This window comes from Lycorma delicatula, chromosome 12 (genome assembly GCF_047948215.1).
Source record: "Lycorma delicatula isolate Av1 chromosome 12, ASM4794821v1, whole genome shotgun sequence".
NCBI classification, from domain to species: Eukaryota; Metazoa; Arthropoda; class Insecta; order Hemiptera; family Fulgoridae; genus Lycorma; species Lycorma delicatula.
The window spans coordinates 66,212,321-66,228,778 of record NC_134466.1 but is presented as its reverse complement, the minus strand read 5'-3'; the positions used below and the strand labels follow the sequence as shown (position 1 = coordinate 66,228,778).

Below are 16,458 nucleotides of genomic sequence, written 5' to 3'. Positions count from 1 at the left end.
AAATTTGTGAAAAGTTGAAAAATCGCAAAAATTAATACTATATTTCACTTTTTTGGCTTATACTACACATTCTTATAGCTAAACAGTTGAGTGGTCTAAATAGAATGTGATGGGAGGGTCATTGACCCCTTAATTTCTAATGAAAATTGCCACAAAATAAGCCTAGTTTCTGTTGTAGTGCATTTTTAAATTAATTTATTTTTATTTATTTAATTAATTTTTATGAGGTATGTCATGCCTTCGGAAACCAATCCCTTCTTCACCCACCCTTAATGATGAAGTATGTAAAATACTTACAATTTTATTCCATGTGTCGAAGTTTCTTTGGACGACTTATATTCTGCTTCTCGCTTTACCTTCTGTGTTCTCTATAGGGTTCATCTCAGTGTAACACCCTGAAATAGTCTGCCATAGTAGTCCATTTTCCTTGGTACCTCCTCCTTTCCATTTCTTTCATGTCCTGATTTTTTTTTATAATCTCTCACCCATATCATCGCTAGCGGCATCCAGATTTTCAGGAAAGTAGTCCACATGTGAATTTAGGAAGTGAACGCTCACAGAACAGCCTAAATTTTTGTACTTCTGTAGCATGTTCTCAATGATTGATTTGAAGTTCGGATCCTTCTTCTTGCCTAGAAACTTGTTTAATACGTCTTTAAATGCTCCCCAGGCTTCTTTTTTTGAAACTTCAATTTGATTCTCAAAATTACCATCTGAGAAGTTTTTTAATGTCAGGATCAGTAAAGACACTCTGGTTTAGTTTGGTGGTTGATAAGACTGGATATTTTCCACAGATGTATTTAAAACATTTACCTTTTTTTTTTGTAAGGCTTTGACAAATTGCTTTATGAAGCCTAACTTAATATGCAGAGGGTGGAAGGAGAACTTTATTCAGATCTATGAGAGCTTCTCAAAGCATATTTTTAGTTCCAGGTTCTAATGAAGCTCTTTTTGGCCAATTTTTCCTTATTAAGTGTTTTCCTCTATCTCTGCTATCCCATTCACACAAAAAACAAGGTAACTTTTTTTGTCTTCCTTGCTGTCCTAGGAGAATCTATATTATTTTGAGATCACCACACGTAATTCACTTATGATTGTTGTATTTAATTTCATCGAGAAAGAATTCCAAATTATCGTAACCCTCTTTTAAATGGACAGAATGTCCGACAGGTATCAACAGTATGTATTCCCATTCTGAATATGTATCGTCCATACGTTGTGAAGGACAACTTTGAGGCTCCTTTTGAACGAATACTTCTGAAAAATATGGAAGAAAATCCTTTTCTCTGTACCTGAACCAGGAAAATGAGATGACTAATAGATTCTTCTTTTTAAGCTTCGAACCAAGCGATTCTGAATTTTCTTTGGTCAGATGTAATTCTCAAACCAAATCGTTTAGTTCAGACAGTGAATAAAGCTATGGTGTACAGCTACCTCTGGGTTTGTACTCCTCAATGTTGTTTTTATTTAAATCACTTGTGGAACCGTCTATTTTAGGTAAATTTTCTGGTGGATTGGCACTGGTACGTCTGGACCACCAGGAACTGGGCGTAAGGCAGATGGCATATTTGGATAGATGATTCTGTTTTTATTCTTCAATTGAAACTGTGAACACCAGTTGAACAAAAGTAACAATCATCGGTGTGATTTTGTGACTCACCACACCATTGGAATTCCAAATCTGAATGCTTCTTGTTCACCCTTTGACCACTGTCTAAGTCCTTCAACACATGTAGCAAACATAGTCGGGTGCCCAAGTTTTGTCTTGATCTCCTATTTTCACTTCGAAATACATGAGGTACACTTGTCGAATGAAACTCGTTATATTTCTTTTTTGCCTTTACACCATTAACTAATCACAAATATAAAAAAAAAGAATCTGCAGAATTTTTTCAGCCTCTTGAAGCCATTCTGAAAATGGAACGCTTGTTTTATGGCCTGAAAATATATTTTTCACCGACAAAAACGTGTTTGATCATGGAGGACAGAAAAAACTCTATTTATTCACGCTGATGGTTGAAACAGCACTGATAGTAGTTGCACAGTGCATGAGTGTCACAGATAGCTGCCAATAAACATGTTACATCTTGTTAAGTCTTGTCAAATGTGTCTGCCAAGCTCTCCCACCATCTTGTCATCTTCAATCCACCCCTCCCCACACCACCAACCTCCCCACAATTCTCTTCAGATCAAGTCAACTGTTTAACTATAAGGATGCAGAGTATAAGCCAAAAAGGTGAATATGTTATATTAATTTATTATAAAAAAAAAAAAAAAGTTTTATGTCTTATTTTAGAGTATAACATTTTCATAATTTTATAACTTTTACAAATTTTAAAATTTGCAATTGGCAAAAAATCCTGACATGATGGATGGAAAAAAGTAAGTGAATAATGTGCAAAAAAATATATAGGAATCAATTATCAAACGTTAAAAAACATTCCACAACCCAAATTTTGTAGGGTTGTCTAATTAACGTATTGAATAATAATTTATTTGTATGCATTTGCAGGGTTCAATTCAAACACAGGGTAGTCCTAGTGGATTTGAAAACATTGGTTTAGATTACCTTTCAAAAATGTGTAATAAAGATAAAGAAAAGAAAAATATTTCTGAACCTGAACCAGAAGGAATTTTTGAGCAGAATAGAATTCAAACTCAAACACATGAAGTATCATCATTTTAATACTTTTTAATTATTATCTATTCATAAAAGATAAGTCATTTTTACTTTTATATTTGGGGAATTTTTTTTATCCATTTCCAAAATGGAACAAGGTTTGTGGTTACTTTTTACATGTATTTTTGTGAATGTACATTCCTAAATGCAGAAGTTAAACAGCTAAATTAATTTAAAATGGGGTTATTGTTTTATTTTTATGTTTATTTTTAATTTGTTATATATATTTTCTTTGTTGAAAAAGTTGATTCTGAATAGATTTCGGTTTTTTATTTAAACATGGAATCTTAAAAATTTAATGTAGGGTTAAAGTATATATATTTTTTCGTATTTTGCTTCTTTTTTTAGATAATATTTATTATTTACTATTTACTTTTATTATTACTTTACTATTGAGGGGAAAAAAATCAGAAGAATCATAAAATAGTCTTGGCTGAAATACACTTGATTATGACACTCAATGTTTATTAAGTGTCAAATAGCAACAAACAAATGCAAAACAGCTAAATTAATAAGTTAATTAATAAATAACAGCTTAAAATCATAAGATTATCATCAGTAAAAATTAAAGTACTATCATTATCTTCATTTCCCAAGATAGTCTATTTTATTGTTTATGTAGAATTTATTGTTGAAAACAGTCATTTCTTTTGTGATTAGATTAAATGTCTGTTATTTAGTAATTAGTTCAAAACACATAACACTGTTTTTGCATACAAAATTAGTTAACATTTAGGAAGAAATTCTGTATAGAAGCCTACCTACCTATAGGTTCACCTACGTCATGTAACGTTATAAAAACTTTTCATTTATTGTCATGGGTATTTAGATGACATAATGATATAACTTCCTATAGTTTGGGAATATCAGACAATACAAGCAACTTCTTAAACACTCCAGTAAAATTTAAGAAATATGATTTTCATGTTGAATATAAAAAAAAACTAAAACATAAACTTCTTCCATCTTAATCAAAAAACAGAACATGATTCCATTTAAAGAAAATTAGCTCTACTGACATTAATACACTACTTTTCTTATCATCCTATGCTACAAAATTTCACTATTTTGAACTGTGCTCTTCACATTTTACACTACATTCTACTTTCACTAAAAGACTTATCAGGTTTAACTATTCACAATAAATAAAATAAGTAGCTGAATTCAGTAAGTGTATCACAGATACAGAGAAACTTCTACCTCAGTTTCAGACAAAAACAGAATTTGATATACTCCTAGGGTTTAAATACTAGTATGTTAAAAGTGTAATAATGTTTACGTAGGACAAACAGGATGTAACTTTTCACAATGATACATAGTACATACAAACTAAACCTCTCCCTGCTTTTTTTTCTTCTGAAGTACTTCATTCCACCCCTCAATCCCTTTTTATTAACTGCCTCTATGAAACAAGTTAACATACATGTGTAGATACCAAAGTAATAGTTTATAAATCTTAATATAAACAATTAAAAGTAGACACAATTGAGCAATTAATTGTAAAATATGAAACAATATAAAAACAACATTCTTGAATCCATTTGTATAAAAGCAATGTTCATATATGTGTCCGCTATAGACTAAAAAACTATTGGACCGATTTACACATGGATTTTTGCAAAATGGTCTGTGTTGTCTGGAGAAGGTTTAATGATATTGAAACCCTCAATCTGACCAGTAGAAAGAAAGTTAGGGGTATTTTGAACCAACTATTGTGTTTAGAGAGTAGTTTGAGTTAAATCCAATAGGTAGTGCTGTTGTTTTTTAACAATTGGGTTTATTTACGTTCTGACTTTTATAAAGTGAAAGGTTAAATTTTGTGAAGTTCCATAATGTTCATATTGTTAATGTTTTATCAAACTTTCAATTGTGTTCATTTAATCTATATATTAATATTTATTATATATATATAAAATCTAGCAGTAGCGAAGCATTGCTATGTCAGCTACTAATGAATAAACACAAATTTAATGAGGATTCTCTTCGAACATATTATGAAAATTAAATACCCCTCAAAATCCATTCCAATAACCATTGCTACATATTAATGTCATAATAACATTTACACTCAGCAATCCCAGTAGTAGTAATCTTTAGAAAAACCTTGATTTAAAGAAAAGCCAACTCAGATTGTGCATAATTTTTTTATAATTTCAATCTTAAAATAAAAAATACATTGAAAACTATTTTATGCTTTTTAAAACCATATGTCATGGATATCAAAATTAGAATTATTAATATTCAGTTTACTTAAGAAGATATTGATTATAAAGAAATCTTGGGAAACTGTTGAATTAAAAAGTGCAGAATTAATTAATAAGGAAATATTTATCTTCCTCATATTTTTTACTGTGTAGGTAGATTCTTTGATTTGAGTATTAACTAATGTATCGAATAATGATTTATTTATGTCTTTACAGGGATCAGCTAAAAGGCAAGGTAGTTTTTATGAAGCTGAAAGTAGCGATTTAGATTATGATTCATCAGATTCTATTGAAGAGGAAAAACAGGGAAAGACTACAGAATCTGAGCATGAAGAGGTTTCTGATATGACAGGAATGTTTTCAAAAAAATCGCATGAGGTGCTTTAATTTTATTATTCTTTAGTTAATCTATTTATTTATTGATATAGGTCAGTCCCTTAAGCTACCTTGACCCTGTGCATTTGCAGCGGCACTGGTTTTAAGTGGAGTCTGCGAAGCTATTACTGCAGAGGATAAGGTGCACTGCCTGGTGAGCTCTCTTGTGGCGGCGTGTGAAAGTCTCCCTCAGACATATACTAGAAAGGGGCAACCTCCCGCATGTTGGTGGACAAGTGAGGTAGCACAAAAGCGAAGACTGTCATAAGGCCAGAAGGAAGATGACGAGGGCTCACCTCCCTCCCCTGAGAGACGTATGTGTGATGTGTGGCCCGATATAAGGAAGCCAAGGAGGACATAGTCAAATGCATTCAGGAGACAAAGAGAATTGGTTGGAAGAAGCTAATTACAGAAGTTGAATCAGATCTGCGGAGGCCGTATAGCGTCCTGGTAAGAAGAATACTGAGACCCTGAGTCCCTGTTACATAGGATGCTCGGGAAGTCTGGGGTATAATAGATGGCCTTTTCCCTTGCAGACAAGGTTTAGCTGTGAATGAAAGGGGTGATGAGCCTTCACTCCCCTTCACACAAGGTGAATTAATAGATGCAGCAATGCGCATGCCTCCGAAGAAGGTGCCGGGCCCGGACCTGTTGCCAAATATCGTGATAAAGATGGTGGTCTGGGTGGAGCCAGAGGTCTTCCTTGATGTCTACAATACCTGTCTTATGGAGGGGGTCTTCCCCAAGAGTTGGCCAACAGCTGGTACTTGCACTTAAACCAGGGAAGGATCCAGCACTTCCCTCCTCATATCGGCTGCTGTTTATGATAGATGCGCTTGCTAAGGTGCTGGAGCTTATGCTCGAGCACCGTATAACCCAAGCTGTGAAAGAGGTGGGCGGGCTCTCTCCAAGTCATAGCCTACCATAACTTAACAATTTCAACTATCAAAGTAACCAATTTGCAGAAGCATGATTCCCGCACCTTTCTCTAACACCGAAAGTTTCATACAAAAACTCTTCCTTTATCTAACTTCAATTAAACTATGCACTCAGATCATTACTTGATTAAGTGTTTAAATACCAAAAACACTATCCTCAAATTAGAATATCCTGACTCTGTAGGGGAAGACACCCTCCATGTGACTGTTACGGTCATCATACCTACCACCCCCTCTGTACGTAATCTTTATGGGCTTTACCAGAGGTTATCGTCAATATCTCGGTTATGACATCTTCCAGTCTTAACCTCAGCCAGGATGTCAACGATATGAATGCCACAAGCATCATTCACATCAGTTTACTACTAACTAAGAGCACTATTGAACAAAACACATCTCTGAGAAGGAACTGAAGCTACCTACCCGGAATAAGTAAATTGAGTGAAACAAAAGATAACAAATAAATAACGTAACATAACACTAATGAAACAACAACATAAAATAAATCAAAACAGTAAGATAACTAACAAAAATAACAATAACAATAACCATAATAAAAATAACAAACAACAAACTAAACATAACAAAAACAAAAAAAAAAAACAAAACAGGAAAAACCCAGACTGACCTCTAAATCTCTTTCGAAATTCTCTCCTTTGCTAAGTAAATGATAAAATGTTCTACTATCATCCATTTGGTCTGACTCATCCAGTTGACACGGAGATCAAGTGCCACCTCGATAATATCCAGCCAATAAATGGTCTCTGTGCGCATCAATTCGTACTTTGAACACTGATAAAAGTCATGGTATGCATCGTCCAATTGTCCGCACTGCAGACAGATACCCGAGTCCACCAGACCGAAATTCTGAAGTATGTCCCGAAAAGCATCATGGTCAGAAAATAACTGTGTCACATATTTATTAGGGTGTACCCAAGAGGCATCCCCGCAAACTTACATTTGGAATAAGATCATGCATGTAGTGCCCGTCCTCTGACTCATCCCATCTGGTCTTCCATAAGGCGTTACCATGTCGTTCTATCTTCTGAATTTTTTCTGAAATATTTTCTGAATTTTTTCTCCTGACTTCATGGTATAGTAACGCTGCTGCCTCTCAGATGCAATCAGATCTGTCTGTTTCATGCCTGCGAACACCAACATCGCCTCCCTTGAAATCATACGGTAACCATCCAATACAATTAATAATATAAGGCGTTGAACCCTTAATAATATCTCCTGATAGCTTTTAAATTTTAGCCTACCCACCCATATGGGCGCTACATATGGCGGTTTGCTGGAAACAATGTATGTTGCAATGTATGCAACAGAACAACTTCCAATCCTCTATGCATGACAATCTCATGGAGCTCAATTTGAACAATGTAAAAGCAGTCTGTGCATTTAATTGACCAATTTTAACCATCAAACGAGACTGAATTAGTATACATGACAATGCTCTCTGATAACAACCACAATATTTACTGTTCACAGAGTTGTTATGATCATTCCAAAGATGCTTACAGTTGAAACAAGTCAGACCCTCCGTCTTCTTGGAAGAATCTTCACAGGTGTGTCCCTCCTCACCACAATGAGCACAAACTGCCAATGCTTACAGAATTTAGCTCTATGTCTGAACCGGCAGGAATTGAAACACCACTGGACGTCTAAATTTAACCTTGTTAGAAGAGAAGTCAATAAACAATCTACCCTCAGACAATAAGTTTTAAAAAATTTCAGGACTATCCTCAAAGACTCCACGATAGTGCTCTGCCTTGCGCCTACCCATTTAAAATAGGAATCGACAACCAACCTTAAAGGTCACCTCAGTAATCTGAGTATTCTGCTCTTCTTCAAATTAGAATAAACAGGATACCTTAAAAAAGATTCAGTCAACATCAGGCTTCTTAACGAAAGTAAAATCAACAAAAAACTCCTTAATTTCACATGGTAGATTATTTTCTTAAGTGCTTTACCAGTAAATGTTGGAGTTTTCCATATTTCTAGGCAGCTCTGACTGGCAAGCTGTAAAATTAACAATTCTGTACCCTATTATGCTGTTTAGAGTATGGCTTGGTATCAAGATCATGACTATTAAAGGGAGATTGATTCTGGTAGGTATTTCTTAATGAAAAATAGCAATTGTATTTTGAATTAATTGAACAAAAATAAAATTTTCAAATGGAAACCAGAAATTCTGATTGATGAGAGCCAGATAAATGAAGATTAGATTTGTTTTTTGCTATTTTGAAAGATACTATCCATAGAATCAGCAAAAAAAGACTTAAGAGTTGAAACTGATGAATGTATTGCCTAAGTGATGGATTTCTGTCAGGGAAATGTTCATATTTAAATTGTGAAGGTTCCTGATCAACAGCATACATATGTCTTAAAGTTATTCTAAATAAGATGGAGTCTATTATAAATATAAATTAGTGAAAGTGTAGTTAATCATGATAAGCCAGCAGCAGAATTTTTATGTACACTTAGAAGAATATAGAGAAATTGAGATGAATTTGGGTAAGTTTTAATTTATTCACCTATTGCCTAGATTTCAATCATTCTCTTCGATATACTAGGGATATTAAGTTACTTTAAAATCAGTTCATTGTTCTTGCTCTATCTATGGAAAACAAACTGATAATTCACAATGTACTTTTCTTTTAGATTACAGTACAAAGATTCTATGGAAAGATTATGTTGTAAGCAATGTTTTTTTCAGTTATGTATTTAAATAAATGATCTTCTCTATTGTTTAATATCTATTTAAATGAAATCAATCATATTTATAATTCTCACTGTTTTTCTGTTTTAGAGCATTAAAACCTTGATGAGTTTAATTAATGAAAATTCAGTCTGTACTGATGTATCTGATGTGGAATTTGAAGCAGAAGTTATTAATCGTAAAGGGCATTCTGTTTATTTTGATTATTTTCGTGCTGGTTCAAATACCTGTATTATTCTAATTATTATTGCACTGTTTATTCTAACTCAAGTTATCAGTAGTTGTGACGATTTCTTTGTTTCTTACTGGTTAGTATTTGTTTGCTATCTATACACATTGTTGCTTTGTTGATTGTCTGTTGACTGAAAGTCGCTTTGTTGTGATTTTCTTGCACTCATTTGTTAGTTGGTGTCCCATTGTATGTTAATTTATCTTTAGTAAATATTTTTCTAAAAGAGAACTTTTAATTTTCTACTTATTCAGCTACATTAGGTGAAGGTCTTTGTTGTAACTTATGTGTCGACATCTTAAGATGCTACATCAAGATATCAGTGATGAAAAAGCCATCTAGTCTTTGAGTTTTTCAGTTTATGCTTCCATTAAGGAGGAAATCTTTTAAATAAACCTTTTTAAATAAAGAATAATTTGGTTTGAGGTAAAGCATAAGAGCACAAAGCAATTTTCAGAAGACAGGTTGAAGAAGAACAAACCTGGCATTTATAGATCTTGAAAAAGCATTTGGTAATTTGAAATGGGATGGAATTTTTAACATTACAAGAAAAATATGACTGAAATACAGTGAAACTTGGTGATAATATCACTGAATGGATTGAGTAAACATTGGCAGTTTTAATATGTGACTGATGTTATAAAAGACATTCTCATAAAAATGTTAATTGCTGATTTGGAAGGACCGATTGAATAAGTCATAATTACAGCATGAAAAACATACATAAATATTATTTTTAATAGTCACACAAGAATTTTATTGATATTTTGGTATAAAGACTGCGTATAGTTTGTTGGAAAGAAGGTTAAATTATTGTCTGATATTGTTAAATTAGTCTAATTTAGGTTGGACCAGACAGTTGAAAACAAGTACACAATTATTATGTTTTTCAACTTCATATCTTTATCCAACTTTTTGAGATTATCTTCAAAAAACACTTCTTACCATCACCATTTTTTTTTTCAAACTACAATTTGCAGGAAGATTTCCCATTTTTTTATTGAAAATATCTAGGATTCTGACTTTTCCCTGAGATTCAAATTTCTTCATTTCTATTCTTATTAAGTTTGGATAACCAAAAACTAAAACTCTGTTTTTGGAAAACTTCCAATTGAACATTTTTCATTTTTAGCTGAGATTTATGTAAAAATTGTTGCTAGGCCTCAATTAAAAGTATTTTATCTCTTATCAACTTTGGTCTAGCAAATTGTTTCTTATCCAACCAACTACTTATTAATTTAGATTTACAGTTTTTGCTCAAAACAAATTTCCATTAAAACAATTGACTATCAGTCTTTTAAAAAATATGTGATTAAAAAATTTGAAAACTAATTAAATCAATCCTTTTTATTTAAATTTAAATAAAATTTACTATATTATTGCTTTAATTAGGTCAATTTTTGTGGTTCAATCCATTTTTTGACTATTGCGAAAAATTTCCACTTTTTCATCATTATGGCATTGTGCCTAATCTTGATGGAACACTCCGTTCTCTCGTGGAAATTTGTTTTGAAGTTGTTTCACAACCTGTTCTTCAGAATCTTGATATATTCATCGCTTTTTAATATATCGTTTACTGGAAAAAATGAACAAGGGCCTTCAAATTTGAAACTACCACAAAAGATTTTTTTCTGGGTATGTTTAACTGGTTACTGGATATGAGCCGGTGATGTATTTTCATCTCGTGCTTTTCTAATGTACGGAGCCCTTTGCCACTGAATATGAAAATCAGAAAACGTAACATTTTTGCAGTCTTTTTTTTTTTTTTTACAGTTAGCATGTGCTTTGGCTCACAAGAGTCTTTTTTTGTACATTGCTGATGTTAAAAGCTGTTTTTACTTGGCCAACAAACTTTCCATCCAGCTGCAAGAAATCAGTGTCTAACAGTTGTTATATGTAAATCTGTTCCACTGCCCGCTAATTCTTGATTCCACAGCAGATAATTTTGTTTTCGATCAAGTTAACTTTTTCTTACTAATAACCAATTTTGTGTTTGGGTAGTTTTTCATTAAGGCCACATTTGCCTTTCCTTTGAGGTGAAACAGAACCAGTTTCTGTAAATTCTTTTCACAAAACACTATTTAAACATGAAAATTACTAAATAACTTTTTTTTTGTCTTCAGTCATTTGACTGGTTTGATTCAGCTCTTCAAGATTACAACAACATAGAAATAAACAAAAAATTCCTTGTGTTCGAATTAATTTGCACGCTACAGTATGAGTAATTATGATATGTGTATTTTTTATTATATTATTGGCAATAAATATAACGTTTTTGAAAAAATAATTTTTAAGATTTATAAAACTGATTTCAATTTTTACTATATATATTAAAATATGTTATTTCTTGGGTTAAACAATTTAATTGTGGATAAATTAAAAAATTCGCTGAAATTGATGAATAAATAATGAGCCATTTTAAAAAGAAATCTGTAAATTAGAAAAAAAAATAGGTCAGCTATTTTGACAAGCCCTTCAGAAAATACCTAGAACTTTTGATATAAAGATTTGGATAAATTTTTGGCATTGAGTTAATAAATAAAAATCTTATCTATGTTGAAGTACAAATACAGTAATTATGTTCATATTTAGTACTTAAGACTTTTTTAATATTCTTGAAAATTTTTTTTATTTTAAATTAATTGCACAGTTTTACATGTTACTTTTAAATAAGTGGATTAGTAAAATCCATTTATTTATCCATACTAATCATTAATTTTAATGATTAAAAATTATAAAGAATTAAAATTAAGTAAATTTAAAATAGCTTTATATTTCTAAAAATTTGTAAAGCAACTTATCTAATAATTGACTTAATCTTAAGAACAATCCTCTTTAGATGATCATATATTGTTTTATACTTGTAGTATTGTATTTATTGTAGTATTGGCTTGTCTAATAAATAATGTCTTAGTTGTACTGCTACGTAAAACCATTCGTCATCTAATGATTTAATTGTAATTTGTAATTTGGTGATAAATGCATTTATCCAACTAGATAAATGCTTTCCCTCTGCTTTAATTGTAACTATTTGTATCCTTGTTTCTAATGGTTTTTTTTTTCATTATTCTCTATTCTCCATTATATTTTGGTCAATGTTAATTGCTTAACTGCAGCATATTTTCTACACCCTACAGTCTCAGTTATTATATATATATATATTTCACGATTTGTTCTTCCTCTACATTTTTCACAATGCCTTTCTACACATTCACTAAACCTTGATAAATAAGCCACCAATCTACTGCAGTTATCCCTTTACAAAATTCTGCTGCAAATTTCTGTTTTCTTTTACTCGTCTTAAGACCTCTTCATTTCTATTTTCAACATCCTCTTATAACACTATATTTCAAAGGCCTTTATTCTTTTTCTTTTCATTTTTCTTATTGTCTGTATTTCACTACCATAAAATACTACACTTTATGAAAATATTTTTAAGATTTTCTTTCTAATTCTGAAATTTGTATTTGATACTGGAAGGTTTCTGTTTATCATGAAAGATTTTTTTGTTCATGCTACTCTGACTTCAATGTGTGCATTACTTCGTCAATTCATTGTAATTTGTTTTTGTTCTTCAGTTTTAGTCTTTAATCTCTCATTGTCCTCCACTATGTTACATATTGTTAATTGTTTTTTAGTTATATTTATCTTTTCTAAAGTTAGTTTCTCTTCTAACAATAAATTCATCTGTTCAGAAGCTCTTAACTCATTTTTGGTTTCTGCCAAAAGAACAATGTCATAACAAATTTTAACTTTTTTCCTTCTTAGTTACTTCACGCTCAAATTTTTCCTGCAATCACTGTATTGCTTCTTCTATGTATAAATTGAAAAGCACAGAGGACAGACTACAATCCTAGTTTCACTTCTTTCTAAATCAGGACTCTTGCCTTTTTTAATCATTCTGCTTTTATAATTGCCATCTGATTCTTGTACAAATTATAAGTAATTTTTATCTTCCTATTGTATCCCCTAACTCTCTTAAAATTTGAAATATTTTATTCCATTCGACACTTTCAAATGTTTCCAAACTATTTCTGAAACCTAATTGATCATCTTATCACATTCTATTTATTGATAAACTGTTCTTAAACGTATTTTTATTTTATGAAATGCTATCTGTAATTTTGCTATTCTACGCAGCAAGCAGTTTTGAGCTGGATGACAGTGTATTAGAAAGGGGCATCTAGCTTAATTAGTTCCTCCACTCAGTTCTGTCGTCACTACAACCATGAGTGAGCAAGAGGTTCCATCATCTGTTGTGCAATGTATAATCATAAAGATTTTAACTAATGAAGGCGTTAAACCCGTGGAAATTTAACTTGTTTAAAGGTACTGTTTGGAGACGCTACACTGTCTCAGAACAGAGTGTATACGTGGGTCAGACACAATTTAAGGGCAGGCGAGAAAGTGTAGAAAACGAAAGTCATAATCAACGTCCAAGGTCAAGTCTCACAGCTGACTAATATATCCTTGCCATTTGAGAGCTTATCAAAAGTGACTGCCGGTTCACTGTTGAAGAAATCATGTCAGAATATGGAAGTTCTCAATCCATTATCACCGGTAATCTTGGCTTTAGAAAAATTAGTGCTTGATGGGTTCTGAGGTTGTTGAGTGAAAATAAAAACAGGTTAGGTTGAAGATCTGTGAGAGACTTTTGAATCGATTTTGGCAAGAAGGGGATGATTTTTTGAGGCACATCATCACATGTGATGAGACATGGATCCATCATTACACTCCAGAGTCAAAAATGGCAAGTAGGGAGTGGAAAGATGGTGCTCAGTGAAGGCCAAATTCCATCTCTGAGCCGGAAAAGTTCTGCAATCATTTTTTTTACTCAAGGGGAGTTTTACTAACTGATTTTCTCTACAATCAACAAATGGTGAATGCGGCTTACTATTACCAGCTGCTACAATCAACAAAACCTGACTACCAAAACAAAAGACAGGGTATGCCCATCAGAGAAGTCATCCTTCTCTATGACAATGCCAGGGTGCACTCCATGATTTTGGAAAGGAATAAATTGGAAAATTGCACTGGGAAACTCTTGATCACCCTTCCTAAGTCCAGATTTGTCCCCCTGTGACTATTTTTTTGTTTGCGCCCTTGAGAAAATTGCTTGGAGGGAAACAATTCGAAAACTATGAAATTGTCAAGGAGCACGTGCCCAATTGGTTGATGACTTGTCCTCAAAATTTTTATAAACAAGGAATATTCAAGCTTCCAGATCGTTGGCAAAAGTGTGAGATTATGCAGGAGACTATATAGAGAGATGATGAAGGTATGAATTGTGTATATTACTAAGCAATAAATTTATTAAAAAAAAATTACTGTTTATGTTTGATTCACTCTCTTATTTAACTCGCAATAATATTACATTACAAATATAGAAGGAATATATGATTGTTGCCTCTGAAATATCCCTTCATGACTATAATCTATTTATACGGGCATTAATTAAAGTTATTCTGATAATTTCTTATTTTAATTTAATTGTTTTTTATACTTTTGTTGCATAACCCTACATTTCAATTGATGTAGTAAAAGTAAATCATTCACAATGAAACTTTATCAAGGTGTTTTAAAAATTATTTTAATATGTACTTCTTTTCTAACTTTTGTAAAAATGCTACAAAGGTCTAAAATCACAATTGTTATTAAATTAATAACAACTATTAATCTTAACTATTAATTAACTATTATCTTTTCTGTTAAGATCACCATAGTTTCTATGTTGAGTACTGTTGTTTACCTTTCTTAACTTCATTCTTTTATCACATGTTGATGCGTTTCGGAACCACTCCATTGTCAAAAATTATTGTATTGGTACTTTTATATTTCTGTTAATCTTTATATAGCATTTAGTTCCCCCTCCCTATATTTGACGTCATACCTTATCTGGCATTCTTTTATCTTTTAATTTTATTTATATATTTCCTGTTTTCATGAAATACTTAAGTAAAATAAATAAAATTTAACATTAAAGAAATCAGCATGTAAAAAAGAGTTAAACACTATTTTTCAAACAGCAGAAAATAAATGGTATAAAAAAGAAATGATCAGAAAAATGAATAAAAATAGAAATAAATGAAATTTAAATAACAAATGATAAAGAAACCTTTAAATGGAGTAAATTAACATTTACTGGGAAAGAAATTTAGCTAATTAAACATTTCTTTAGTAAATATAATATAATTATATAAAATCTAATATATTTATAAATAATATATTATATATATATTAATACAAATAATATATGCAAAGAAGGATTTTTAATAGTAACATAGAAGAAAAAATATAGACAACAGTAATGGTATATACAAAATATAATGTAAATGCAATGCAACATACGTTGGACAAACAGGAAGAAGATTAAGATATTACAAACACATGAGAGCTTTTAAAAATCAAAAACAAGACTGTAATTATGCAAAACATTTAATAAAAGAAGGATATACCCTTATGAAAATGGAAAAATCAATGAAATTAATTCAGAAATGTGTTAAAGGAAGAAGAAAGAACATTTGAAATCTTTAAATTAAAAAGTAACAATAAAATAATCATAAATGAATAGATCACCAATCAAGCGGATGTCCTTTCCAAGAACCTCACTTTATTGAAAACAGGGAATAGATGTATAAAATGAAAAGATAACTATAACCAGAAATAACAAATAAACAAGAAGAAGGCCAGATAAGGCCTGTCACAGATAGGTAGGGAGTTGACTAAATGTTACATAAAGATTAACAGAAATTTAAAAGTATCAGAACAATAAGTTTTGACAATGGAGTGGTTCTGAAATGTGATAAAAGAATGAAGGTAGGAAAGGTAAACAGTACTTTATGTCTCTTAGGCATAAAGGGTTTTCACTTTTAATGTATTATGTGCTGAAAAGGGCAGGTAGGGAATTACAAGAAATAGTTATTGGAATAATTACTGGTAAAGTACTTCAGTATGCTAATTCACTTACCACTTGAACAAAACTACCGTATTTATTCGAGTACCCCCCGCACTTTTTTTCTTGGAATTGGAGAGAAAAAATAAGGGTGCGGGGCTTACTTGAAACATAGCCTTTAGCGAGGATAATTTATGTAAAGTAAACGTTTTCTTAGAAGTACCTAAATTCAATCGCATAAATATAGTTACATTAAGCTTTCGTTTATCAATACCGGATGCCGCTTAAACAGAATACATCCTTAATTATTAACATCCTGTTCATATTATCGATAGGAACGAAGATACGGTATTTTTATATAAAACACTCATTCTGTATAGGCTGCATCCGGTTCTAATGACACTACAGTTACAGTATC

General features: G+C 31.6%; 1 protein-coding gene across 2 annotated transcripts in view; it reads left to right on the top strand.

Annotated features, from left to right (window-relative positions):
- The window catches only part of LOC142332913 (ATP-binding cassette subfamily C member 4-like), a 120,771-nt gene that overhangs the window by 59,999 nt on the left and 44,314 nt on the right, over positions 1–16,458 (top strand). For both annotated transcript variants that reach the window (XM_075379615.1, XM_075379616.1), the window contains exons 15-17: positions 2,513–2,671; positions 5,101–5,262; positions 9,010–9,227. In XM_075379615.1, coding sequence (XP_075235730.1) covers positions 2,513–2,671; positions 5,101–5,262; positions 9,010–9,227 — 539 coding nt within the window. The remainder of the gene's footprint in view (positions 1–2,512; positions 2,672–5,100; positions 5,263–9,009; positions 9,228–16,458) is intronic.